Below are 25,592 nucleotides of genomic sequence, written 5' to 3'. Positions count from 1 at the left end.
TATTTCCATTTTTTTCTGGGTGTACTATATTGCAACGTAACACTATGCAGGTCTATTATCATATTAGGATGCTTGCTACAGAATTAAGAAGTTTGTCCATTTGGTCAAATTTCAAAGTTTTTCCTTGGCATTCTTACAGGACTCGTCACCACTTAAACACAGGAATTAGTGGAAGTGCCAGAAATGTGATACGAGACTTGGAGCGGGCGCTTTCCAATCAGAATTTGCAAAAGTTGTTGGGCTGGCTAGATGCAGGAGGTCAGCATAAATATCCATCCTAATTTTGACAAAGGGGGAGATGCACATCTCCAGATCTTGATCACAAAGTAGACTTGCTTTTCAGGCTTAGTGCACTATTAAGGTTGTCTTCTTGTTTTTTATGCACTCTTTGTCATCTCTGCTTCTGTTTACTAAGGAAGCTTTGTACTATTTTTGAGCAATAATGTAAAATGCCTTGCTTATATTCTGGAATTGTCTTACTTGTTAGGCACCTGATTAATGTAGGTAGCTATATAAACTCATACAACCCATGCCTAAAGTACTATCCACAAAACGTCCATCCAAAGTCAAATACTATAGGTCACAGAGAAGTCTAGTATGCATTGCATGTGAATATACATATGAGCAGTACATGAATCACTGAGTAAATATGGGACTTTTACATATTTTCCTGGATGTCATACAGAATTAGGAAACAATCTTCTCTTAGCTGACGCATTTCAAAAATACTGTAATATGGTTTTGGAAAATACACCCCACAGACTAGACAGTAAGAAGGTTAGAAAAGTCAACAGTGCAGCTACCTGAGTTTGTTTCATTAAGTTTAAGCAATTAACAGTAATGTGATATTTTATCATTCACTGTGAGCCTAAGGGTCGTCTGCCCACAAAAGCCATGCTGCCGAACCCTGCTATAGATCAACCAGCACAGCTCTCCAAGCACGTGGCTTGGCAGGACGATGAACTGACCCAGCAGCTCAGCACCTTCAGAGTGACTCGTCCCACCTCCTCCTTGCCCAGACCCTGGCTGCAGAGTCCTGTCCCCTTGCTACTCCCACCCTAGTGTCCATCCAATCCTTCAGAGAGCTGATGCAGCAGAAAATCAGTCCCTTTTTTTACCGGCTTAGTTTTCTGCTGGCTTAGAAAGCTGATTTGTCTTGTGGAGGGATCAGGCCAGAACCAGGTCAGTAAGGGTACAGGAGCAGCAGCTGGAACATGCTGGCAGGAACGGGGAGCAGGAGCAGAGGGGGGAACTGCCTTTTTGGTGGCAGTCAGCTGTTAGATTGACTACGCTGTCTCAGCAGACCAAACCCTTGGAGAAGATACAGTTATCAGTGTGGAAGTGCTTAGACCAGTATAGTTTATTCCTATCAAAGTGAATAAAGATATACCAGCACAAGGCACTTTATACTCATGTAACTGTGTCCACATGAGGGGTTGCACTGGTATAAGGATAATCAGTAACAAACAAACCCCCCACATCCCCTAAGTGATGTATTTACAAAAATGGCATAGAACAAGTCTCCCACTTTCAGTTATGAGGTGTGCCTAACTTCTGTTCAGAAAATAGACCACAAACTACACATGAAACAACATTAGACAAAAAATAAATTAGGGATTTAAAATGGTACATCTAGGAATATAAAGACTTTTTTAAAAAACTTTAAATGTAATCCCATATTTCAAATCTAAGTAAAGAACTGTACAGCTCCACCAATTACTTGGACATTTTAAACAGTTTACATTCATCAGGGACAACAGCACTTTGGTTTACATAATTAGGTTAATATGAGCAATGAAACATTTCTCTCCCTCACATTACATCAGTGAAATACATTTAGAATATATCTACTTCCAAGCTGTTCCAGTAAGTGCATTCCATACACCAGGAAGAGTAGCTCTCACAGTAGCTACACCAGTTACAGATCTTTAACAGAACTAAATCAAACCCCTTTAAAAAAGCTTGCTTTGATTCCTTCATGCCTGACCCACTTCTGATTAATCACATGGATCTTCTCCAGAACACAGCCAAGCGCAAAAAATAAATCTGACTTGGTGCTGCGAAAAGCCCACATACCAGATTGCATAGAACACCATGAATTAATGAGGAAATTATCATTTTAGTTTGTTTCCCCACCTTTGTAAGTCAGACTCTTAAAACAACAGTATAATTTTGTACCAAGCTCAAGAACTCCGATTAACTGTAGCTCAAGACACGCAATGGCAGTTAGAAAACATTTAAGAGCAACCAACCTGACAATCACTGAACAATTATTTTACGTAACGTTAAACAATCAGCAACTCAACCTCTGCAATTTATGAACAGCGTTGCCTCCTAGAGAAAGAAGTACTTATTCCTAGATACTCCTGCAAAGCATTTATCCAGTGCCTGCACCTGACTCGAATATGTGTTACTGGACAGGACGAAGAGATGTCCTCCCAGCAAAATATTTTACTATCATATGGTTATTTTTGATTAGCTTAAATTAGCTTGTGAGCAGCACATGAGTTATCATATATCTGCCAAACCTACCTAAAAGAAAGCAAATGGCTGGATTAAATAAACCCCTGAACACAGCTTCAGAGGATAAAGTTCCCAACCTGATGCATAATCATTACAGATGATTACATTATTTTAAAAAGCAGACTTCCAACTGTATGATTTCCCATTTAATTACTAGCTGGGAGATGAAAACATAGCCTTCATCCCTGTCCTCTAGTAGGTTGAGACTTCTGAGAAGTTAATGCGTTCATTTAATCTCAGTTTTGCAAATTTGCAAATGTTCCTGGGCTGAGCTTGGTTACATGATACCCAAGCTCAATCAAGGAGCGTATTAGACACTGTTTCCTTGTCAGAAGCTTTACAAACTAAACATGATTGCACTTTTTCTGGATCCCATCCCTGCAAGGTGCCAAGCATCCCGGTGGGGCGTTGAACTGAGGGGGGCCGAGGGCACTTTCTCCCTTGCAGGATGGGGAGTTTAGTGGAGGATGGGGATTTTTCACGGTAGTGTTTCATCTCGCTGGGTTGGCGTTCCCAACGCAGCGAGTTCATTGCACCCCTCCCGTTCAAGTTAGCAGGAAACGGGCAGCTGCATCCCTTTGCACTGTTTGGAAAATCTTCAACGTGAGCCGCTCTGGTCCCAACTCCTCTGTGAACTGTGACCTTACTCTTCCTTCACCAGCGAGGAAATGGCAGTCAGTGCCTCCTGCACCACTCGGCGCGGTGTGTGAACAAAGAGCTAGACTGAACATGCCCAAAGGCCCTGAAGGACTTCTGCATGCTCCCTCAGACCCGTTAAAATACATAAAGAACCTTCTCTATTTGCTTTGTCCATCTGAGAAAACCACATCATAAATTAAAAAGGACGGTCACCCAGATTTGATCTTGTTAGATGTTGAACACCTTCTACTGCCACTGAAGAAAAGAGCAAACAGGGCATTCAACACCCGCAGCACCACCCGTTGAAGACCACATCCTAAGGGATTAACAATAACCAGGAAGACAATATAATGATCTATCACAAATTATGCAACCCAAAGCATACAGCTTAAACACAGTTCCCCTGTTGGGATTAGGCAAAGGAAAAAAAAAATCAGCAGATAAAACCATTTACTTTTACCAGTAAAAATTAAGTTACAGACACCCTTGTTCTCAGGGCAAAACAAACTTAAAAAATACCTTAAAACAGTGAAAAAATACGAGAAAATTTTATTTAAAAATATATGTACTCCTTACTCCAAATGTGCTTGTACAGAAAGGATTTGTTTGAAAAAGAAAAAAATAATGCCAAACTAAATGCATATTCAGAGTATGCACTTTCTACAGTGTATTTGGTAGAAGCGTTTTTTTCTGTAAAACTGAGCGAGAGGAAGTTAGTTATTCAGCTTTCATTTGTTCCCTGACATCGGAAGGCAGCGTTTCAAACAAGGTGTCCTCTACAGTGAAACCAGTCCGCTTCAGAGCTCTACATTCACCGAGCTCGGGTGGAAGGATTTCAAAGTGATTGCCTTTAATATCCAACTGGGAGAGGAATACCAAATTACCGATTTTAGGTGAAAGGACTGACAAGTTATTTTTCCCAATTTTCAGAGTCTTAAGTTTTTTGCAAAAGTACAGTTCATCTGGCACGCTCTCCACTTTGTTGCAAGTAATGGAAAAGTATTGTAAACTCTGCAGAACTCCTATTTCGGGTGGGATAAAGCGAATGTCATTGTAAGACAAGTCCAGATATCTGATTTTGTTGCATAGGAATAGGTGGGATGGAAGAACCTCTATTTTGTTATGGCTGAAGAAAAGCCGCTCGAGACTAGTGAGTTTCTTTATATGCTCTGGGATGTACGTTATACTGTTGTACCACAGCTTTAGGATTGTCAGTTTTCGCAGATGTTGAAAACTTACTATTTCTTCAATGGATTTGAGGTTGTTTTCCTTTAGATCCAATTCCTGAAGACTGAGAAGGCTGAAGACTGCATGAGGAATGCGCTCTAAATCACAGTGAACCAATTCCAGCTGCGTCAGGTTGACCATCTTCTTCAGGTTGTTGAGCATCACTAACTTAGTGCCGTCATTATGGATGCACAATTTTTGCAGGTGACTCGAAACATCCACTGCAGATTGTGGGATTTTGGACAAATTACTTTTTATGTAAAGAATTTTAAGGCTTTTAAGTTCCCGAAAAGACTCCAGTGTAATGTTTTTGGAAATATCGTGACTTAGGGAGCCAATTAAATAGAGCTCTTCCAAATTTCGGAGGCCATACATCCAGTGTGGAAGTTCTCTGATGTCATCAAATTTGACACTCAAGATCTTGAGGTTCTCCTTCAGAAATGCCAAGGCGGCGCTGTGGATTTTCACAGAGCACTGGTGCAACGAGAGCTCCTGGAGATTGTCCAACTGTGCAATGGTTGCTGGTATCATTACATTATTAATTATTTCAAGTTTTAAAGACTGCAGCTCGGTAATTTCAAAAACTGTGTCTGGTAGTCCAGAGAGCATGAAAAGCTGTAGCTCCAAGTGGCTATGGGAGTTCGTCTGTAGCCTCTGCCGCAGTTTATCTGCAGTCCACTCGTTGTTGAGGTTCAGCTGTTTCAGCTTGTTTTCGCTGACTTCAGACAGGAAGACAGCAAACCGCTTGGAATAGAGAGGATCATATTGATCGATCATATGAAGCATAAAAGCAAAGTCATTCTTCACATCTGGGATATCATCAATTCCCGTCTCTTGCCGAACATACTCAAAAGAATATTCTTTCAGGGAACGATAGAACAACCAGTACAGTGTGTACAGGCATGTGAGGCCATAGATGCTGACAAAACACAGATAGCAGTAGGAAAGTTTAGAGAATAGGTGTGCCATTGTGTGATTGCAGCAAAAATTCTTATATCCTGTCATATCTTCTATATCAACGTTACAGACTACTGTAAAATTGACTTCTGAGACAAGTGCTGTGTTGTAAGCAATAATAATAAGGAATTTAATTACCTTAAGTACAGTCTGGCGGACATACATGACATAGAGTATATCACCCTCCTCAACATGCAGTCTAAATTTCTTCACCTTTTCAAACAATGCTTTGGCCTGTTCACCTTCTTTCTTATCTAACGCCCCAGGTGTTCCCTTATCCACAACCAGTTTCTCAGGGATTGATTTTAGAGACTGCGTCTTGACCAAAGTGCCTTCAGTGCCTGGCTGGATAGTATTAGACTTGTTTACGTTGTTTTTCCTGTTATCCTTCTCTTCAGAGTCTTCCCCTGACACTTCAGATAAGGCTCTTGTTGTCCAGGGAGAATCGAAACATTTCCCAAGTATTGAAATGAAGTGTTCGATTTTGGAGCTTGATCCAGGGAATTTGAACCAAAAGTTACTACACAGCATGAAGACCAGGGTGTGTATAAGGACAAGGTAAGGGAAGTACTTGGCATACCAGTGCAGGGCACGTTCGTAGCACACCTGATTTATAAAGCTGTATTGCTGAAGGTCCAAATCAGTCTTCAGTCCTTTCATTTCAACTGTAGCTGGAGGCGTCGATGGCCTGGGTGGAGGAAGGGGAGTTGTGTCTGGGATTGTGTTAAACACATTTGAACTATTAGATTGGTTCTGGCAAGGCTGCACGCGCTTTGGAAGGCATATTATCTTGTCTTGCATGACCTGAAACACACAAAAAAGTATCTTTTAAACTGCTGTACAAACCATGGCGGCGGTACCAATGGGTAGCTGTCCCTGGAGCTCCTCCAGCTGCCAGGCATTCCTCCCCGCAGCCTGGCACTTGGTCTCACAGGCTGTGCTACTATTATTACTATTCCCAACAAGACACTTGTTCTATACGCCAAGAACTAGGTTACCGCTTTTCAACTACGGTTAGCTTTCCACAATTTCAGTAAGAGGACAATTTGATAATCCAGACAAAGTGTGGGTAATGCTTCCAGAAAAGACCAGGGATCTCCTGCACTGCTCTCACCAGCGACAGCCTGTTCTTGCCAGGTGTATTCACCCTGGCTGCGTTACGTTCAGAGATAGCTTAGGCTTGCAAGCAGCACAACTGCATTCATGTGGCTGCACGCACACACTGTGATGTCTTATCACACCAAAAATGGCTGACAAAGAGCTAACGTGGGCATATCTATGCTGGGATATTATTAATATTCAGTTATAATGAAGACAGGGATAATGGAGAATCGATGGCATTTGTGTACGTGTGCGTGAGGACATCATCTTTATTCAGTTTCTGATACATATAGACACAGTCCTCAAAGTACACAGCTGTGGGAAAAAACAAGTAGCTCTTGTCCTTCTGTCCCTGAGTCTGTCTATAATGCAAGAAAAAGCAACTTTCTTAATTTGGGCTGGCCATCTGTGTTGGCAAACCAAGGTCAGAGTGCCTTTAGGGACCAATAACCTTTAGTTTAACTTGGGATTAACAGTTTGAGCTCAGTGCAAGGTTCCCTACAGGTCTGAAATTAAAATGCTAATCCATGTGATAAACCACGGAGCTCTGTTATTTGCCCTGAATGACTAACTGGGATTAGCCCAAACTAAGAATGTATGTGCAGTGTAGATGTATCCTTTGACATCATGGCTGTTAAAAGCACTAAATACAGCGTATGCAACAAGAGCTACCAAAACTGGATCCTCCTTGATGATCCACCCTGGTGCAGGGAGATGCTGAGATAAGACCACAAGCCTTTTGAGCAGTATCAGTGCCAAAACTGCTGACATGTCAAAAATGCCTGCAGTTAATCTTTGTCTGTAAATGCTATTCTGATATACACCATTACTTACACCCTGGATTCATGCCTTTGGTAATAACTTGGAATAAAAAAAATCACCTCTTATTTGCAGTGTTTCCACACATTATTTTCCAGTGTGCTTCATCCAATCAAGCAGGTAAACTTAAAAATAAAAGATGTTCTACTCTGTGTGCTTAAGCAAACACTTAAGTACTAATGCAAAATTCAGCCCTATACAAAGAGATTTTTAAACACAGACATCATATCTTTTCAACTGAAAATAACTGAAAATGGAGAATACAGGCAAAACTACAGTTGATTTCATGTGAAATTTGGGACATAGTATGTGAAAATCTTGGGCCGTATAAGTGAGGAAATTCCCCTGAAATAAGAGCTCTGTCATCGTGCCCCTTTAGCTCCATTCCTAAGTCATGCCAAGAAATGTGAGACCCACGTTTGAACCAGTACTGTAACTTTCTGGTTTTGTGGAGTCCACCCCAAACAGTACTTTCCATTTATTTTCAGCTTTTGGCTCTTTAGCAAAATATAACTAACAATGATTGACATTAATGTCAATTGTTTACATGTAAGCATCCTCAGAGATGCTTTAGAATGGAAGAGGCATAATATTAGTTGTGGGTGGTGTTAATAAAATAAGCACATTCATTTCAGATCTCTTCGAAGTACAGAGACAGAAGGAATATTAACATTTGACAAATAAACAAAAATAGAAATTACAAAATTACCTTTTTCAAACTTCTAAACAGAAAAATGGTTACTAATAAGAACTTAAGTCAATCATCCATTTTGTTATGCCAAACTGTGGTGAAAACAGACATCCAGGCACAAGCCAAACCAACAGCTCTTATCTTAGCTGGCACCGCTCCATCAACTCTAGTGCAACTCTGCTGATTTACAGCTGCTAAAAGTCTGGTCTGTGTTATTTGGTGTTGCTACCTAAACAGCTTTAATCCTGGGACCAGTAAATTTTTGCTTTGTTCACAGTGAACCCAAGAGATAAAACAAGACGTGACACCATCTTTCCGAGGACCTTCCTTGTTTGTGGTGTTCTTTCAGCAGCCCTGACAGCACCCGCCTCGCCTCCATCCGGTTTGATTTACCTGTAACGTGCACCCAAACACACCAATCATCAGCATGGCGACGGAGAGATAGTCCGTGAACACATCCCACCAGGGCTTCAGCACCCTGAACGCCGGCTGCTGCTCCGAGAACTGGCGAAACTCGGTCACGGGAATCATTGTCCTGCAAAAGAGTAAAGCCAGCGCTCAGCCTCTGGCCGCCTGCACCCCTCAGTCTGCGCATGACAGTACTTCTGTGAGGTTTGAAGAAATCTGATCTGAAAACAAGAAGCCCGGGCGGTGGCACAAAAGCTCCCAGCTACTGCCCAAGCGGTCCCTCTGACCGCCCGCCTCAGAAGAGAGATACTCGCGCTGTCCCCTGCAGCTCCTGTGAGGCAGAGAGAGCAGGACTGGGGCCGTCCATGCAGACAGACTAATCCCCCCTCTGCACTGACTCAAAGGTCATCTGATGGGTCATCGAGGCCTTCCGAATCCCTGAAAATCAGCCCACTCTGTAGATACTTGAGACATTCAGCTTCATACACGTTAGCCTTGATCTCAGCGGTCTGGCTAAAACGCTTGCCTTGCTCTCAGATTTCACAGGCCCTTTGTTGTGGTTTAACCCCAGACAGCAACTAAGCCCTGCACAGCCGCTCGCTCACTCCCCCCACTGCGATGGGGGAGAGCATGGGAAGAGTGACACTCGTGAGCTGAGATAAAGACAGTTTAACAGCACAGAAAAGGAAGGGAAAATAATAACAGAATTACAAAACAAGTGACACACAATGCAATTGCTCACCACCCACTGACCGATGGCCAGCCAGTCCCCAAGCAGCAGCCGCCAGCCCCTGGCCATCTCCCCCCAGTTTGTATGTTCGGCGTGACCCCATATGGCAGGGAATATCTCTCTGGTCAGCTGGGGTCAGCTGTCCTGCCTGTGTCCCCTCCCGACTTCTCGCGCACCCCCAGCCTCCCTGCTGGCAGGGCAGTCTGAGGGGCAGAAAAGGCCTTGACTTTGTGCAAGTACGGTTCAGCAACAACTAAAACATCAGTGTGTTATCAACATTATTCTCATCCCAAATCCAAAACACGGCACTATACCAGCTACTAGGAAGAAAATGAACTCTATCCCAGCCGAAACCAGGCCACCCTTTTAGCTATCACTTTTCATTCACTTCCATTTTATTCATAGTGGTTTCAGGGATGCTTTAGAATATTTGTCTGCATACTCACCACAGTTTTAAAGCTACACGTTTTGAGCGCAAGTTGCTAAAGTGCTTTAGCTAACCAAAACGACAGGCAGATCAAGGGCTTTATCTTCACCTCAGATGTCTAGGCTTACATCATCACCTCCTCTGAAAAATCAGCTAACACATGAGCATGTACAGGCAAAGAACTAATTTTAAAGCTTACAGTATATTGTGTAACTGAATCCCTAAGATCAAACCAGTACCGAAACTCCCCAGTAAGTCAAGATGGAAAGATAAATACGCATGGGAATGGAACAAAAATACTCCCAAGGGCAATTTACAAAATTTGTCCTTTAACTAATACTGTAAATGTTCACCACAATCACTTCATACCACAATAATATTCGGCGGGCCTATAATCCTGATTCAGCTGAGCACTGGGACCCATTAGCGTGGGTTTGGTGCCATCCAGCTGTGCGCAGCCTTAGTGATCAGCACACGCTTGCTGATGTGCTGCCCAGGGACTTAAGGGCTTCAGCTCGCTCCGAGCCAGGGATCCAGCAGGGAAGGATTCAGGCCCTAACGGCCACAATTCATCGCAAGCCTACGGCCATCCCAGCGATTTGTAACTGACTCCCACGACACTGGCAATTCTCGAGTGGAAAGTGGTGCAGTTTGACACCTTCTCAGGGACTGCTGTGCCTCTGCTTACCCAGCTGGTCCTCAGGAGGTGCCACAGTCCCCAGAGGCACAAGCTGACGTCTGTAAATGACCTTGGGCTCGTAGCTGGGCTGGGGCTTTGCAGCCTTCTGAGTGAGTAGCACAAAACTTCTTAACACTTGCTGCCTGCTCCCCTCTCCTCTTGCAACCCTTCCACGTTGCTTGAAGCACTGCTTGGCCAGGCAGGAGGATCTCTCCCTCAGCCTCTTGTCCTTCTAAAAGCCATCCCTCGGATGCATGCCGCAATGCCAGATGGAATCACACACCCCCTCTCGCAAGGCTGGCCATCTCCAAGAGGAGGACAAGCTGTGCTCTGCAGCACTTGCAAATTAGTAGACCATCAGTGAAAACAATGGCAATGCAAGCCTGACTTCACACAGCCAGGTCGCAGGCTTGGCAGCGTCCATGCCAACAGGCCTGAATTGCTGCAGTGGTGGCAAAGGAATGCAGCATTCATCACCAAACTGCACGCAGCCAGGAGCTACAGTTCTGATCTTTGTGTGCCTGTCTTGCAAATGCTCAACAGACGCATCAGGGAAGTTACACTTCTACAGCAGAGAACACCTCAGGTAGCTGCTGGGACAAACCTTGTTTGCCTTCCACTTTTGTTTAGAAATACTGGTGGAAAAAATGGATCTCATAACCTAGAGGTGCCCCACGCAGCACTCCTTCAGCTGAAGCTGGGGCGAGGAAACCCTCCGCCAGCAGCGCCCAGCAGCGCCTAAGCTGAACACCACGCACTGAGCTCTCTTCCATACCCACACGCATCTCACTGCTATTGGTAAGGAATTACCCTCCTCTTTTTTATTTCCACATAAAATGTAGGTAACTGGCAATAGCTGCTGGTAAGCTTTAAAAAACAGTTTTTCTATCGAGCATTGAAAAACACAGACAATGCTTAAAGGAATACACTAATACAGACACTAGCTAATCAGTTGCCATGCAACAGTCCTGCTCAAAGCTTTGTAACACATATACCGCTGTTGGCTCAGCTTTTGAGGCCAGTTAGCTGACTGGAATGCCATCGGTACACCCAAGAATAGGTATCAACAGATTGCTTTAAAATCATGAGGGTCTGACATTTTCTCCTCCTCCCCCTCCCCCCCCAGCTCCTCCCTTAATAATGGCTTTTTCATCTTCTGACACCCCAGCCTCTAGGGCTCCTATTTGTAAGGTTTTTCCAAAAGCATAGCCAATTCAAGTGTCAGGCAAGATACAATCGTGTTTCCTGCAGTGGAGACTCTCTGAGAAAACTCGAGCGCTCACATGCACCAAAACCCGCGGAGACCACTTCTCCCTGGTCAGACGTCAAGCAAGCCTCTGGCTCTGAGCCACGGCGTTACGAAGGTCGGCAGTACTGCAACCAGGGCAGCGCCGGACGGCAGATGGCACTGGGAACTGTCTTGCAAATTACTGTGCAGGGACAGCTTTCAAGACCAAACATTAATTTGGCTGTTGCGTTTGACAGATTTCACTCTGTATTTTTAGGGACCTTTGTTGTATTTTGTATTTCCTTTATTTCTTCTAAGTGATGTGCAGGGAATTTAGATGAAGGCAGATAGTTTCTGGCACCACACGTACATGCTGCTCTGATCCCTTGTTCCCTTTAGAGGCTGCTGTTCGCATAGTGTAACTCCTCATTAGCAGAGTGCACATACTGTCACCCTGGTTAACGGGCCAAGCAGAGGCAGACCTGCATACAGAAAGCCTCTCTGAGCCATGCTGGAAAACCCATCTGTGAGGGTGGAAGGTTTGCAGTCCAATGCCAGACATCAACATCTGTCTGCCACTTGCGTTTTTCTTTATTGTTAAAAAAGAAAACAAATGTTGGCAATGGTACTGCGCATAATAACAGTAAATAAACCAACAATGTCTAATGACAGACAGTATTTTTTAATGTCAGGGAAAAAGACATTCACAAGAAGCTTTAAATGGAGATTGGACATGAAAAATTGGGATAACTGTTTTCCAGCGCCCTCTGGGGAAACCCTATTGCTTCTCCCCTTGCTGCACTAGCAATAAAGAGAAAATGCTGGAAGAAGTGCAGAGAAGCCTAGGCTTACCAGCACTGCTGGTATCTGCATGCAGAACAGAATGACATGAAATCGCTTTGCATGTGTCTCCCTGTTCCTTCTAGCTTCTTTTCGGTTCTGGCCGGACCAGTGACCAAAAGGACATCTATGAGCAGTGGCTCTGAGGCCCCTGAAAAGCCACAGCAGGTCCACGTGGCTAAGAGCAATCTTGCAAACCCCCTCCTGGCCGTGGCTGGAGCCCGGCTCTTCCCCACTGCTACACCCAGAGCTGTACCACTGCCAGACTCATTCATAATCACGTACAAACCAGGTCTGTACAAAATAAAGTGACTCAGTCAATCATGAATTTAAGCAAATCAAAACATGGATGCTAAAAAGTCACACTGCAGCCCACATCACAGCAGTCTCTGGGACAGCACACCATATACTGTAGGCTCTTATCTCTTCTTATAACAGGAAGATAGAAGAAAAGGAGTTCAATGTTTCAGCTGGTGAAAACTAAGACAGCATTACTAACTCCAGTTCACTCACATTCAAAATGCTATTTAATGGCACAATACATTGTAGCTGAAATGTGGAGTCTGACTTATGTTAAGTACTACTGTGACTTACTTTAGGAAATATTGAATTCTAAATATTGGATAGTTTTTTCAATTAAAATCAGAACTCATTGTCTTTTTTCTCACTTGTATGTCTGATAATCCTCAGTCTCTGGAGAAAAGAAAACTGTACATGAGATAAATCATCTGGCATTCGGCTACCAGAAGGAAATAAAAAAGGAACTTGGATTAAAAAAAGTACTGGCTGTTAGGCAATGCTGCAGAAAAGAGCTAAGGGATTGCCAGATTAAATAAAAAACCCCCAAAAAACCGAAACAAACAAAAAGACCCGAGGGGAGAGAAATTAGTAGGTTTTTTATTATTATTTTAAAATTTCTAGGAAATATAGAAAACGATGAGTGAAAATGAATACATGATAATAAGACAAAATACTGAAATCCCAGTACAAGGAAGGTGTGGTATTTACTCCAGCAGAAAAACTAACTAGAGGAATTGGCTAGCGCATGGGCAATTAGAAGCAAGACACAACTTAATGTGACCTAAAAGAGCTAAGGAGAATAAATAGATCCAAGTCTCAGAGAAAAGTATTGGAAACAAATCAGACTTGATAAATCCGGAGATTGAATCAAAGGATGATCGTGAAATGGCCGCACTGTGGAGCAAACCAGCTTCTCAACAACTGGCCTTCATCAGAGGGAATAAAAGAAAGCAGGGGGGACAGTTCAGAAGTAATGATGGCTCTTGCCAGTGTGGCTGAAGAGAAAAACGAGCATGTTTTACAAAGCGGGCAATCCAAGTGACGTGCACTGCAGACTATACAGGAAATTAATTCATTATCTTCCTGCCGACCGGTGGCTCAGAGGACGATGGGGCGGGCAGCCCCAGCCCAGGGGGTTTCTGGGCAGCGACCACCCTTGCAGCACTGGTGTCCTGGGACTGAGCGGCACAGCAGGAGCTGCCAGGCAGCGGCCAAGCCTCTGCCACCAGCACTGTGTCAGCAGGGCCTCTGCGCAAACGGGCACAGAGACGCTGATGAGCACGGCCTCCAGCTATAGCTGCAGCCACCCTACCTCCACCAGCGATGGCAACCCATGGAGCAGCCCTCCCCAGCCACGGCACGGTGTGCCCGGGCTGGCACTGCTCGCTGCCAGGGCTCTCCAGCGGTGCTGGCCATCATGGCGCGGCCAGCAAAGCCCCGGGGCAAGCCCTGGCCTTGGCTTTGCGCTTCGCGGGCAGGTGCTGTGAGCTGCTCCTGCGGCTTCATGTCCACTGGTCGTGGGTGACCTGCCTTGTGGCAGCACGCGAGGGACCCAGGCCTGCCGGCCAGGAAAATGCTTGGGGGATTGGCAAATGCTTGGGGACACAGGTTTGTACACTCGACCTGCCCAAGGCGTGTGTGGCACCCCCCATCAAGCTGTATTCATCTTGCATCTTGAGAGATGCTTTACAAAGGACAAACACGTTAGTACTCTGAGATGTGCCCCTCTGGTACACCCCGAAGGAAACCGCTTTTGGCTTCTAGCAGCTGCCAGGCCCCATGCTCCAGCTATTGCTAGGTGATGGTTGCTGTTTTCAAGGAGATTCTTGCAGAGTAACTTCCTTCACTTCATGGCGTGTGACCGCGTGGACTGACACCAGCCCTCAGCTGAATTAGAGGGCACGTTGATGGGTGAGATGGTGAGAGCCACCGCGCCGCTCCTGCTCTGCCCACCTCAGCTGTCACGGCACAGGTCGTAGAGGCACTGCGATTACACAAAGCGCACCGAGTCAGACGGAAAGGAATGACTGGGAGGCCCTGCCTTTCTCTCACTCACGGCAGGTCCGCTAGCGTGTGCGCTCCTCACTGAGGCAGACCCCCAGCAGCTCCCACCACCGCTCCCCGCCATGGCAAGATGTCCGCCAGGCCGCCTGCGCCGGGCCGTCGGGAAAGCTGCCGGCTGGTCTGCGCCCTTCCGCAGGCGACGTTCGGTGTTACCCGCTGACACCAGCCAGCCCTGCCCAGCTATGGCCTCCTTGCCCAGCAAAGTCCGAAGGCCTGTCCCCACGCTTTGCTGACCCACACGCGGCAGAGAAGCGGCATCACCGCTGCCTCGCATGCTGCAGGCGGGAGGCCAGGACCTGCCAGGGCTGTGCCTGCCAAGCTGCAGGTGCTATCCACCAGCAGTCAAGCCCCCCCGCCGTTTTCTTCTGCCCCAGCAGCGGTTACTCAACCGTGTTGCCATGCGCTGAAGCAATGGCCGTCATCCATCGCGTGCTTTAGGGGACCGACCAGAGCCGCACACCAGCATGGGGGCCCCTGGGTGCCAGGCGGCAGCCAACACCCAGCGTGCGCCGGTCCGGTACGGGCAGGGGATGGATGGCACACCAGAGCGGAAAACAAGGAGGAAGGTAGTGGGAGGAGAGAGACAACGTTGCAGAAATAGTGACGTTTATAACTGGGTAGCATAAAAAGTTGGTGAGATTTCCGAAGCTGGCTAGAAAAGATGTTTAAATGTCCAGCCAGCTGACATTTAACCACATGTCCCTGGCACCGCACCAATCCTCCTCAGCCGCAGGATCAGCACCATCGCCTCCTGAGCGCGGCACGGAGTCCACGCAAGGCCCCGGTGCCACGGACACGGCCCTGACCCCGCCGCAGGGAAGGAGGTTTTTTCCCCTGGGCGTGCGGGGCCTGGGGCTGGCGGCCGCAGGGCCACAGCCACAGCCCGGCTGAGTACACAGCGAGGGGTCAAGGCCGAGGCGTCCTCAACAGACATTTCAGACTGGGATGGCTCGGTCTTTCACATCAGAGATCTACTGAAAGGAGAAAATGCTGTGCTAGGCAAAACCCGCCCTCCTGGCTGTTTTAAACATACTGCATGTGTTAGGATAAATTATGAAATGCCTTTTGGGAACAGTGCTGCAAGCAGGTCTCTGGGTTGGTTCCCATAGATGAATTACTGCATATTAATCTTCATTAAAGGAACAGAGCGCCTGCACATATTTGACACACAATGAGCTTGTGACCTGGTTGTGGGGACTCTGCAGAGCCCGAGCACCGCGGGCCACGGGAGCAGGGGCTGCACACCACCAGGACCTGGCACTGCACAGCCTGAACACCACAGCCCACTGCCCTTGGTTGTAAATGTTTGTTACTCCGCACAAATACCATAAAGCCGCTTTTCAGGTGGTTCCATGCTGTCTGGCCTCGGCCGCCTTGGGCCAGGAGCTGAAGCTAAGCTGAAGTGCTTCCCAGCACAGGGCCTGAGGCTCCACTGAAATGCAGAATTTTGTATTCTTATTTTGCCTGAATGGGAACTACACACGGAGACAGCTAAATAAGCAGGGACAAGGGATTTTCGCAGTCACGTTCATGGTGATGTGTTCTTAAAACACCCAGTTTAAAACCACTGGTCTATGCGGAGCCCCAGGGCTTAGGGCCACAGTCTGCCCTAGCCAGGGATGGTAGGCACAGCCTGGCACTAAAATGGCTTGGTACTAACATCACCAGTCATAGTATCTGTTGATTACAACTTTGCCAAATTTGTGTTTGTGGGTGGGGTGGGGCCCCTCACATGACCATAAGCAAAAACCTGCCGACTTCAAAACAGAATTTAAATGCAGATCTAGCCAGCTATTGTTCAAACCATTTCCAGAAACAAGCTTAGGGGAATAACACTGGGCTGTGATCACTACAAAACTTGTGGTCTTTTTATTTCAAACTTTCCAGACCCTTATGCCCCAAAATTTGGCCTGTGTATTGGGGATGCACTTTTTACTGCAGCATGAACAAATGCCCACAGCAAGCTAATTTATAAACCTTTGGAAACTGTGGGTTTGCACGTGTCCTTTGTCCTCAGCAGCTGAACACTTCATCTTCAGCACGTGTCCGGGAGTCCCTCACAGCTCCTGGCACTGCCCGTGCTGGCACTGCCCATGCTGGCACCACAGATCGCACATAATGAACATGCTTCACTTCATCACCTAACCAGGAGAGGACTAAAAGTGGACCCAGGGACAAGGCACCAAGTCTGCAAAACTGAGATCAGGCTGAGGGGGAAATAAAATGATAAGCGCTGGAATTAGCAACTCCTCCTTCCCAAGAGGCTGATGTTCCATCCCTATCTGCGTATTCTCACACCCATTGATCGTGCAGTGAAATAATGTCTAAACTACCCTGACATTCGGTTTTGGTAATTATCTTGCTGTACGTTTGCACTGACCGAAATGTCCAGCATTTTGGTAAGTGTAGGTGCTTGGTCAGTTCCCCTGCAACATGCGATAATACCTCTGCTACTAACTTCTCCCTGTATTTGAGGCATTTCCTGTAATGTGAAATTAAAAAAAAAAAAAAAAAACCCACAAAACAACCTGTCAAAATTTTTTGGTTGGAAAAACTACTTTGAATGCTGGCCATTTCGGAGCACGGCAAAAAAGCATCACATATTGCCACTTTCTCAAACATGACAGTTACTTCTTGTTCCGTTGACTGTAAGGGATATTTTCGTAGAAGAAATACCATCATTCTGAAGTCAGAAATACAAATAAATGATGCTGTTTCTTAAACATAAATCCCACGTTAAGGAACTGGAAAGCCATTAAAAACAAACCATTTGCATCCAAACAGTTATTTTTAAAAGTCCATGTGTTTACTGTATTTTCAAACAAATTCATCTTCTCGGGGCTGAGGCTGGTGAGGAAACATGGCCTGAAGGAGCAACAGAGCGTGAGTCAGGACTCCCCACCGGGACCCGGCTGTGGCTCCCTGCGCTCCAGCTTTGGGCACACGACATCAACCTGCCATGCTGTTGCTTCTTCAGCTGCAAAACGGAAAGGTATTGACTATCTTTGCTCCTTTTGGTGGGAAATATGAATTAACAGTACTACAAAATCATAACATACTGCTTTTTCCAGTTCTCTGCAACGGTTGAGTCTAAACTGATAGCATGCCAAAACTTCCCTGCAAAGCCACAGCAGTTAATTTGATTTTGTATGACACATTACCAAAATTACGTGTCCTGGTTGGTATTGGTTTGGAGTCTGGGGAGCTGACAAAATACGGTCAGCCCATAGAAGACATTACCCCAGCACCCACGATCTGGTGCTGCTACAAAACGTGTGCAACCCGTGCAGTTTCCACAGGGGCTACACCTGCCCCGATGTAGCAGAAAGCACGCTGGCCACGACCGGGCTGTCCCCTGTGTGACAGCTCTTCAGCGCGGAAACAGGGTTTAGTTTCCAGACGTACCGACTGGAGAGGGCTCGGCTGTGCCACCGGCCCCCAGCGCAGCAGCAGCCCAGCTCCTGGAAGGCTGCCCTCCATTCCACCGACTGCCACCACCACGCTCCCCCAGCGCCCTGGCTGTGCAGGTCCGCGACTGCCGGCAACACCCAACCAGTCACCGGGTGTTTAAGTTGCTCGAGAAAACTGGAAAGGGTATAACTTCCAGACACCTGCGGAACACCGAGACCTTCTCCACTCTTTTCCCTCCGAGTTACCGAGGCCCAGGCAGGGGGCAGCGAACCCTTGCCCCGCTGCCAGGGCTGTTGGTACCACCTGCTGCGGCGGTGGAACCTCAAAGGCCTGAACTCAGAACTCGGAGGAGACATATGGGATGTAAATAACATAAAGAGGAAGCAACCTTAATAAACTGCATTTCAAAATATACCCTGCAGTTGCCACCTACACACACAGTAAATGCCACTTTGGTGACAGATCCCAGACAATAACCTTGTTGTTTGTTTTAATTGAGTCATAGTACTTTTTCATGTATTACGCACCAAAAAGACTTCCTATTGTCAGCAGCTTTTTGACTTCGACTTGGTTGGACTGAAGACAAAAAAATGTTCAGGGCCAGATTCTGTCAGATAAAGTCTCAGTAAAATCAATGGGAGTTCTTTCTGTACCAAGCACACAGGCCTGTGTGGAGATCTGGCTTTGCTGAGCTATTTGTCCAAATCTAAAGAAAAGTACACTCTAAGCATTTCCATGTCAAAGACTACTTCAAAGGCAATAGTCACCATTTTTCAGCTCTGGGAGTAACATTCTTAGTTTATCAGGGCTATCACTCAAGCTGCCGGCCCTCTTTCCAGAGCTGCAAAACATTCTTAATGTGAGTGAAAACCTTTCACAGCAAACCAAAGCACTGAGCAAGAAAACTATCCAGTAAGTGGTATTTTAGTACTCCTGAAATACATCTCAGTGATTAAGTAAACTCCTATCAAGTTTTAATCAAAGTTACACCAGGTTTTCCACAAACACATATGTAAATACTCAGAAAACAGAAGACAGAAACAACACGTAGAATGTCCACAGGACAGACAACACTACACAAACCAGTGCCACTCTTTGTCAAACGAACAGTCAGGAGCCTTGGGCTAACACAAGTGCTCACAATAACAAATGTTCAGCTGATATAATTAAAAATTAATTCCTAATTGGGACAGTAAGCACAAAGGGTCCATTCTGAGTCTTAAGCAGCTCAAGCATCTGAAAAGTTAGTTAAAAACTTTTTATGCAGTGATTGTGCCAAAAACATTAAAGAAATGCCTGTTTTCATGATTTGTGAGACCTTTTCATATAAAGGATCTTTTATGCTCCTGCTTGCAGGCGACACAAGAGAGCTTTCTGAACTTTGCGACAGTCCCACAAAACATGGATCCCAAAGCGCCTGGATAAACATACAGGTGTTCTCAGCCTGAAACACCGCTGATGAATTTTCCTCCCCCCCCGAACCATCCTTTGTTACAAAAATCCCTGATGATAAAAATAAAGCTCAGTCTCATCCATACTCCTGAAAGAATAAAGAAGGCTATAGATAAATTCAGGCACATGAAATGGATGTGATCTACACATACTCGAAGATAAATACGAACAGCTACAGAATCAGATAAGATGACTTTTAAAGACTGTAAACTTCAGAGACGTGGAAATCCAGAGCTACCTGCCCGCATTCTCTGCTGGGTTTTTTCAGGGCAGTGCCCATCCACGGCCCACTGCAGAGGCATTACCTCTAAGCTTGTCGCACTAACGTCCGTTGCTGCATCATAAAACAGAAGGAAAGGCTGCATCCACCAAGCCTCAACTTTGTGAGATCAAAGCGGTTGCTGGGGGGGCTCTGACCACACTAGAGCAGGTGTGCAGGTCTTTGAAGTTACACTTGCATGGGCAAATGATGGCAAAGAGCAAATACTCTTTTTAATCACGCTACCTTTAACAAAGGGCTTTTCTGACAATGTTGTCTGTGAACACCCATCTCGCTCTACAGCTTGCACGAAAACTATCTGCCCCTGAGACAGCTCATCAAGCAATCACATCGACTGGAAAATGAGACCTCTGCCAGTGCTCTCTTGGAACACCAAACCTGCTGCGTGACAGCAACCTGCCCTGCCGAGCTGTTGCGCTCTGCTGCAGATCCCACCCGTACCAGGTCCTCACACCGCGGCGCGCTCCGGGCAGGGCTTGGCCTGTGCTCCGCGGCACCACGCGCTCCAGAGCGAGCAATTCATCCAAGCTCCCGCCTCGCTTTCAGAGATGAGCAAATAAATCCGGACATGTTCTCAGCACTTCAGCAGCCTTATTGCTGGCTTTTTGAATTTTGGATTCCCAGCAACACAAAATCTCTATGTGCTACTGCCACTGAAGGGAGACATGAGCTTGCATCTCTGTTTTCAGCAGGTCATCGTTTAGCCCAGGATTTGAAGTTGGTATAAAAGGCTGGATGCCGCTCACCTGGAAGTCAAAGCAGAAGTTAAAAGTTTACTATGACAGAGAGAGAGAAATGGATTCTTAATGCTACTCTACCGGACTAAATGTTTTCACATATGCTGGTTCAAACTCAGCGGAAGGTTGTACGCTCACCATGACGGCAGCGTTAGCAACTTTCCATGGAGAATGGTGTCATTCTGCGCATCGGGGGAGGCATTTGTTTTACTTTAAAATGAAGGAAAAACATGCACTGTATCTTAATGCAGGCTTCTCCCAAACAAACGGAAAACGTGCAAAGCACATACATGGCACTATCTTACCTTTGAAAAATCTGACCTGACCATACACTAGATTGTAAATCACTCCTTCACAGGAGACAGAAACAGAGTGGACACAACCTCCATATGGGAAAAAAATCATCCTGGTCCAAGCCTACAAGTCTCTGGATGATACAGTTGCAAAGTTTACACTGCATCTGACTAGCTGCTTGTGTCAGGCACTAAAATGTAAAACGAATCCAGTGCAGGAAAGCTGATCCAGGGTCCCTTGGGTTTAACAACAGCTCTAAGACACTTTGCCTGCCCGGGGATGGGACGACAGCGATGACCGCCCTGCAATTATGAATGAAACCAATGGAGCCAACAGCATATTCATGCATGCACAAGAAGGTGAATCAAAACTAGTATCTTCCTAGTGGGCAAGAGATCTTACAAACACAAACTCCAACAAAAGTCACTGCACTATGGCTTGAATTTGCATCAGAGTTTTCTTGCACACCATCCCTGGGCAAACAGCTACAGGATGAAGAACAGAGTCGAGTTTCCATTATGTTGAGCATGTGAAATCCAACACTTGTTAACATTCTTCTGACAAATCATTTTGGAAGTAGAATGACTTCCTTGCTTTACTAAGTAAGGTTTTTAGGGAAGTATTTGGGGGTTCTCTTTTTTTTTTCTGATGTAAAATGTTTCATTTTCAGGTTTTCTTTAATACGCAGCCCCTCCCCTGGCCTTCACAACTCTGTGCCAATGAGGACAAAGTCTTTTCACTACATTTTCTCAAAGAGGAAAAAAATCTATAAAATCAAACTCTAGCTCCTGTTATTGCGAATTGTTTGGATGGTAATAGAAATTTTTTTTACTTCCCGCAGCATTCAGAAAGGTTTGGGCTGGGAAGTGCCTTTCTGGTGGTGAATAGGGGCCACTTCAACCAGTTGCAACCGAGGTCAATGGACAATCAGGGGAACTGCTCCTCCCAGCACTCTGACCCAGTTCATTATTTTGGGTCTTTCTGTGTCGCTGCTCTGGCGCTCAGGCCACCTGAACATTGTTTAACTCTCTCTGCTGCCCAGCCCGGATGCCGCCCCCTCCCAGCCGGAGCCCCTTATCATGAGCCTCAACAACCAGACACCAAGGTGGGATGCAGCCGCCTCAGGAAATGAGCTTGAACTGGTACAGAAACCGGTGGCAAGACAGCACCAAGCACTGAGTCAAGGAACTTCTGTGAACAATTCAGCAGTCTCTGATCTTGCTCTTCACTGACAACCAGCACTGGCCTCTTCCAATACCGGGCATACAAAGAAACTAGATTTTTAGGCCTTTCATCAGAAAGGTTCTTTCTAAAACTGCTTACAAGGGTAAACAACAACAAAAGAACCACAGAAAGTTATACTACGGCAAAACCTATGTATTCAGACTGGAAAAAAACAGCATCACGGCTGCCACACTTTTAGCAAACTCTGAGTGCAGCTGGAAAAGGAAATGATTCAGAAACCACAGGTGCTCAGCACCGGGCGGCTGCGCCTTGCTGGCAGCCCCCGGGCACAGGCACTCGCGAGACAGCAGGAACCCCCGGCCAGGGCAGAATCAGGGATCAGCCCCGAACGAACGGTGCGCAGCCCGGCTCTTGACATGATCTGCACCACAGGGGCACAGAGGCGTTTCCAGGAGAGGAGCCAGCACTACCCTCCTGACTGCTGCCATCAGGCCAGAAAGAAAAGTAAAAGCAGGTTCAACATACAGGAGGGAGACTGACGCGTGGTTGAATTGGGAAGGGAGATTTTCACAGAATCACAGAATGGTAGGGGTTGGAAGGGACCTCTGTGGGTCATGTGGTCCAACCCCCCTGCCGAAGCAGGGTCACCTACAGCAGGCTGCACAGGACCTTGTCCAGGCGGGTCTTGAATATCTCCAGAGAAGGAGACTCCACAACCTCCCTGGGCAGCCTGTTTCAGTGCTCCGTCACCCTCAGAGGGAAGAAGTTCCTCCTCATGTTCAGACAGAACTTCCTATGCTTCAGTTTGTGCCCATTGCCCCTTGTCCTGTTGCTGGGCAAAATTTTTGTTGTATTATTATTATTTCTTTCTGACGTTGCCTTCTTTTTCTCCACTACCTTGCCAGCACCTTTCTTCCCACCCGGTTTTCTACAGCATCATTCGAGCCTACCGTGCTCCGTGGGAGCAAGTGTGCAGATGTGCGTCCTCCAGCAGTGCTGCTCGTGACACCAAGCCTTTCCTCGCGGAAAGTACACGCTCCAGAAGCCAAAATTAAATAGGGCCAGCCATAACTCACCTACTTCTCTGTGCAACAAAAATCCTCGCTCTCCAACACTTCCACCCTCCCGCCATCCCAGCCGGACGCGTCCTGCGGGCGCCCGCCCGCCGCGCCAGCCCTTCCCAGCGAACGGGACGCGCTGCCTCTCTCCAGCCACGAGCGAACCGCCCGTCACGCCGCGGCACGGCGGGGCCGGCCTCGCACCGCCAGCGGGGGCGGGGGGGTTCTCCGATCTCCCCTCAGGAGCAGAGCCACCACCCCGGGGCCCGCCGCGCCGCGCCCCGAGCCGCCGGCCGGGACCTGCCTGGGCCCCGCGGGGCGCGGAGGGGCCGCGCAGCCCCCGGCTGAGGCCGCGCTCCGCACCCCCGCTGCCCGCGCTGAGGCGGGTGGGTGCCGGGCGGTCCGCGGGGAAAGCACCGCCAAGGGCTTCCCCGAGCCGCCCGGCTCCTCGCAGACTGCTCCCCCCCCCCCCCGCCCGCAGACACCCCGCCGGGCTCCCCGGGGCCGCCCGAGCGCCGCGGCCCGGCAGCGGGATGGGGCGGGGGGGGTGCCGCGGCCCGGCGCCCCTCCGCGGGGGAGCAGGCGGCGACGATCCCGGACAAAGTTCGTCTCCCCCGGCGCTGCCCGGGGATGCTGCGGGCGGGGAGTGCGGCGGCCGCGCCGCCGCTGCCCGCGCCGGGCCGGGTCCGCTCCGCCCGCGGCGGCTCCGTCCCCCCGCGGCCCCCTCCCCGCAGCGAACCTCGGCCCGGCGCGGCGCGGGCAGCGGGGGGCCCGGGGAGAGGCAGCCGGGCGCGGCAGCGCCTACCTGGTGCGCGTCCGGGCGGGGGCGCGGGGTCACGGGCGGCGGCGGCCGGGCGGCAGCGCGATCATGCCGCGGCGCGGTGCGGGGCTGAGCGCGGCGGGCAGGGCCGGGCCGGGCCGGGCAGGGCCGGGCCGGGCGGAGCGGGGCGGGGCGGGGAGAGGAGAGGAGGCCGCCGGCAGCCGCGCTCCGCCCGCCGCCGCCGCGGGGCCACGTCTCCGGCCTGACGCACGGGGCGGCGGCGGGGGCTCCGGTGGGGCCGGGGCCTGCGGGGGGGGCCGACCGGCTGCACGAACAGGCCGGGCTCGGGGCTGGCCCCTTCCCCCCCGGAGCGCGGCGGGTGCCGTGGCCGCCGGTGCGGGCGGGGGGGCCGGCAGCGGGAAGCTTGGCGCGCAGGGCCGCGGAGGGGCCGCGCTGCCGGGAGAGGAGCGTCCCGAGGGGGGCGGCTGGAGGCACGGACTCGTGGCCCAGCAGTTCGACGGGCGCGGGCCGAGGGCTGCTGCGGGGAGAAGCCGCGTGTGCGCAGGGACTGTTGTCGAGCGTTTCCCAGAAAGATTCACATCTCTGGCAGAAGGAAGAGACGGGACAAATTCGGCATCAGAGCGAGGTGCTCACCCTCTAATGACTTGCCCCTAAACTTAGGGGTAGTGTGTGTATCCACTTAGGGACGGTACAAATATGTAAACAAAGAAATGCAAATACACGAGCGCTCTGGGGGGGGGTGAATGGAAACAAACTCAACATGAGGCATCACAGCTGTTTTGCTGCAGAAATACTAACTGGATGGGGCTGGGGACGGCAGGTCCGCCATGGAGAGCTGTGGGCGATGCTGCCTTTGTGTGCTCTCTGACCCATCCGCTCAGGGACGGCTGAGGGCAGGCTCAGGTTCCTCGTCCGGGGATCTCTGACGTGAGTTACAGCTGTGGGAGTTCAGTTCGTCCTTTGACTGAAGTGTTTGCTGAGGTGCTCCGCCATACAGAGCTGCTTTCCTCGGCTGAAGCCTCAGGGGTTTTCGAGGCTCGGCATCTGGCAGAGGCTGCTGGCGTAGCTCCCTCACAGTCCTCTGGAGCCGCCAGCCTCACAGATTTAAGCAATGTTGCACCATTACGTGATTTTAAGCGTTAGCCCCATGCTTTGGGGGATCTGGCTGAGGAATAAAACAGGACAAGCGAGCAAGATTTCCATACGGACAAAAGCACTGGGTTTCTGTTTTGAGCTAAAGGAATGGTTACTGTGAGTGCTGTGTTCGTTTTCTTTTCATTGGTTTCTTTCCATTACTCTTAACTCCTGGCAGCAGCTTAGAGAATCCCTCCCTGTCCTGGGTGGTTTCTTCTTTCAGACATTTGCAGACAGTTGTTCTGTTCACCCGTTCCTCATCACTTAGCTCATTTCATCTTTTCTCATCAGTCAGTCCCTCCCTTTACCTAATCATGGCGCTGCTTTTCCCTGAACTCCCTCTTGGCTGCTCGTTTATTTTACGGTGGCATGGTGGCCAGTAATCCTGCCATTGTTAACGTTTCCTGTTGTGGACTTCTGGGTTATTTTTGTTCGGGGTTGCTGCAGTACTTGGAGGATTGAGCTAAGCTTCCCCTGCAAAGAGTAATTGCAGGCAAGGTCACTGACACTGCAATAGAAAACACGGTCCATGGATAGTTATAGCTGATGGGTTTGGGGATGGAGGCTTCGTACGGTTCTGGTAGGTGAGCTTCTGGTGGAAGAAGGCCCAAAAATTCACGTTTGATA

The 25,592-nt window shown here is 48.3% G+C and overlaps 1 protein-coding gene across 1 annotated transcript; it reads right to left on the bottom strand.

The window, feature by feature from the left end:
* On the bottom strand, positions 1-23,933 carry LRRC8C (leucine rich repeat containing 8 VRAC subunit C). The gene is made up of 3 exons (XM_075424874.1): positions 23,856-23,933; positions 8,351-8,492; positions 1-6,150 (listed from the first exon to the last, which is right to left on the bottom strand). Exons 2-3 carry the CDS (start codon positions 8,486-8,488, stop codon positions 3,880-3,882), a joined length of 2,409 nt encoding a protein of 802 aa, XP_075280989.1. The 5' UTR covers positions 8,489-8,492; positions 23,856-23,933; the 3' UTR covers positions 1-3,879.
* Between the last annotated feature and the right edge of the window lie 1,659 nt (positions 23,934-25,592).

Source organism: Opisthocomus hoazin, chromosome 6 (genome assembly GCF_030867145.1).
Source record: "Opisthocomus hoazin isolate bOpiHoa1 chromosome 6, bOpiHoa1.hap1, whole genome shotgun sequence".
Taxonomy (NCBI): Eukaryota; Metazoa; Chordata; class Aves; order Opisthocomiformes; family Opisthocomidae; genus Opisthocomus; species Opisthocomus hoazin.
Note: the sequence above shows the minus strand (reverse complement) of the source record. Positions and strands in the feature narration are given on the sequence as shown.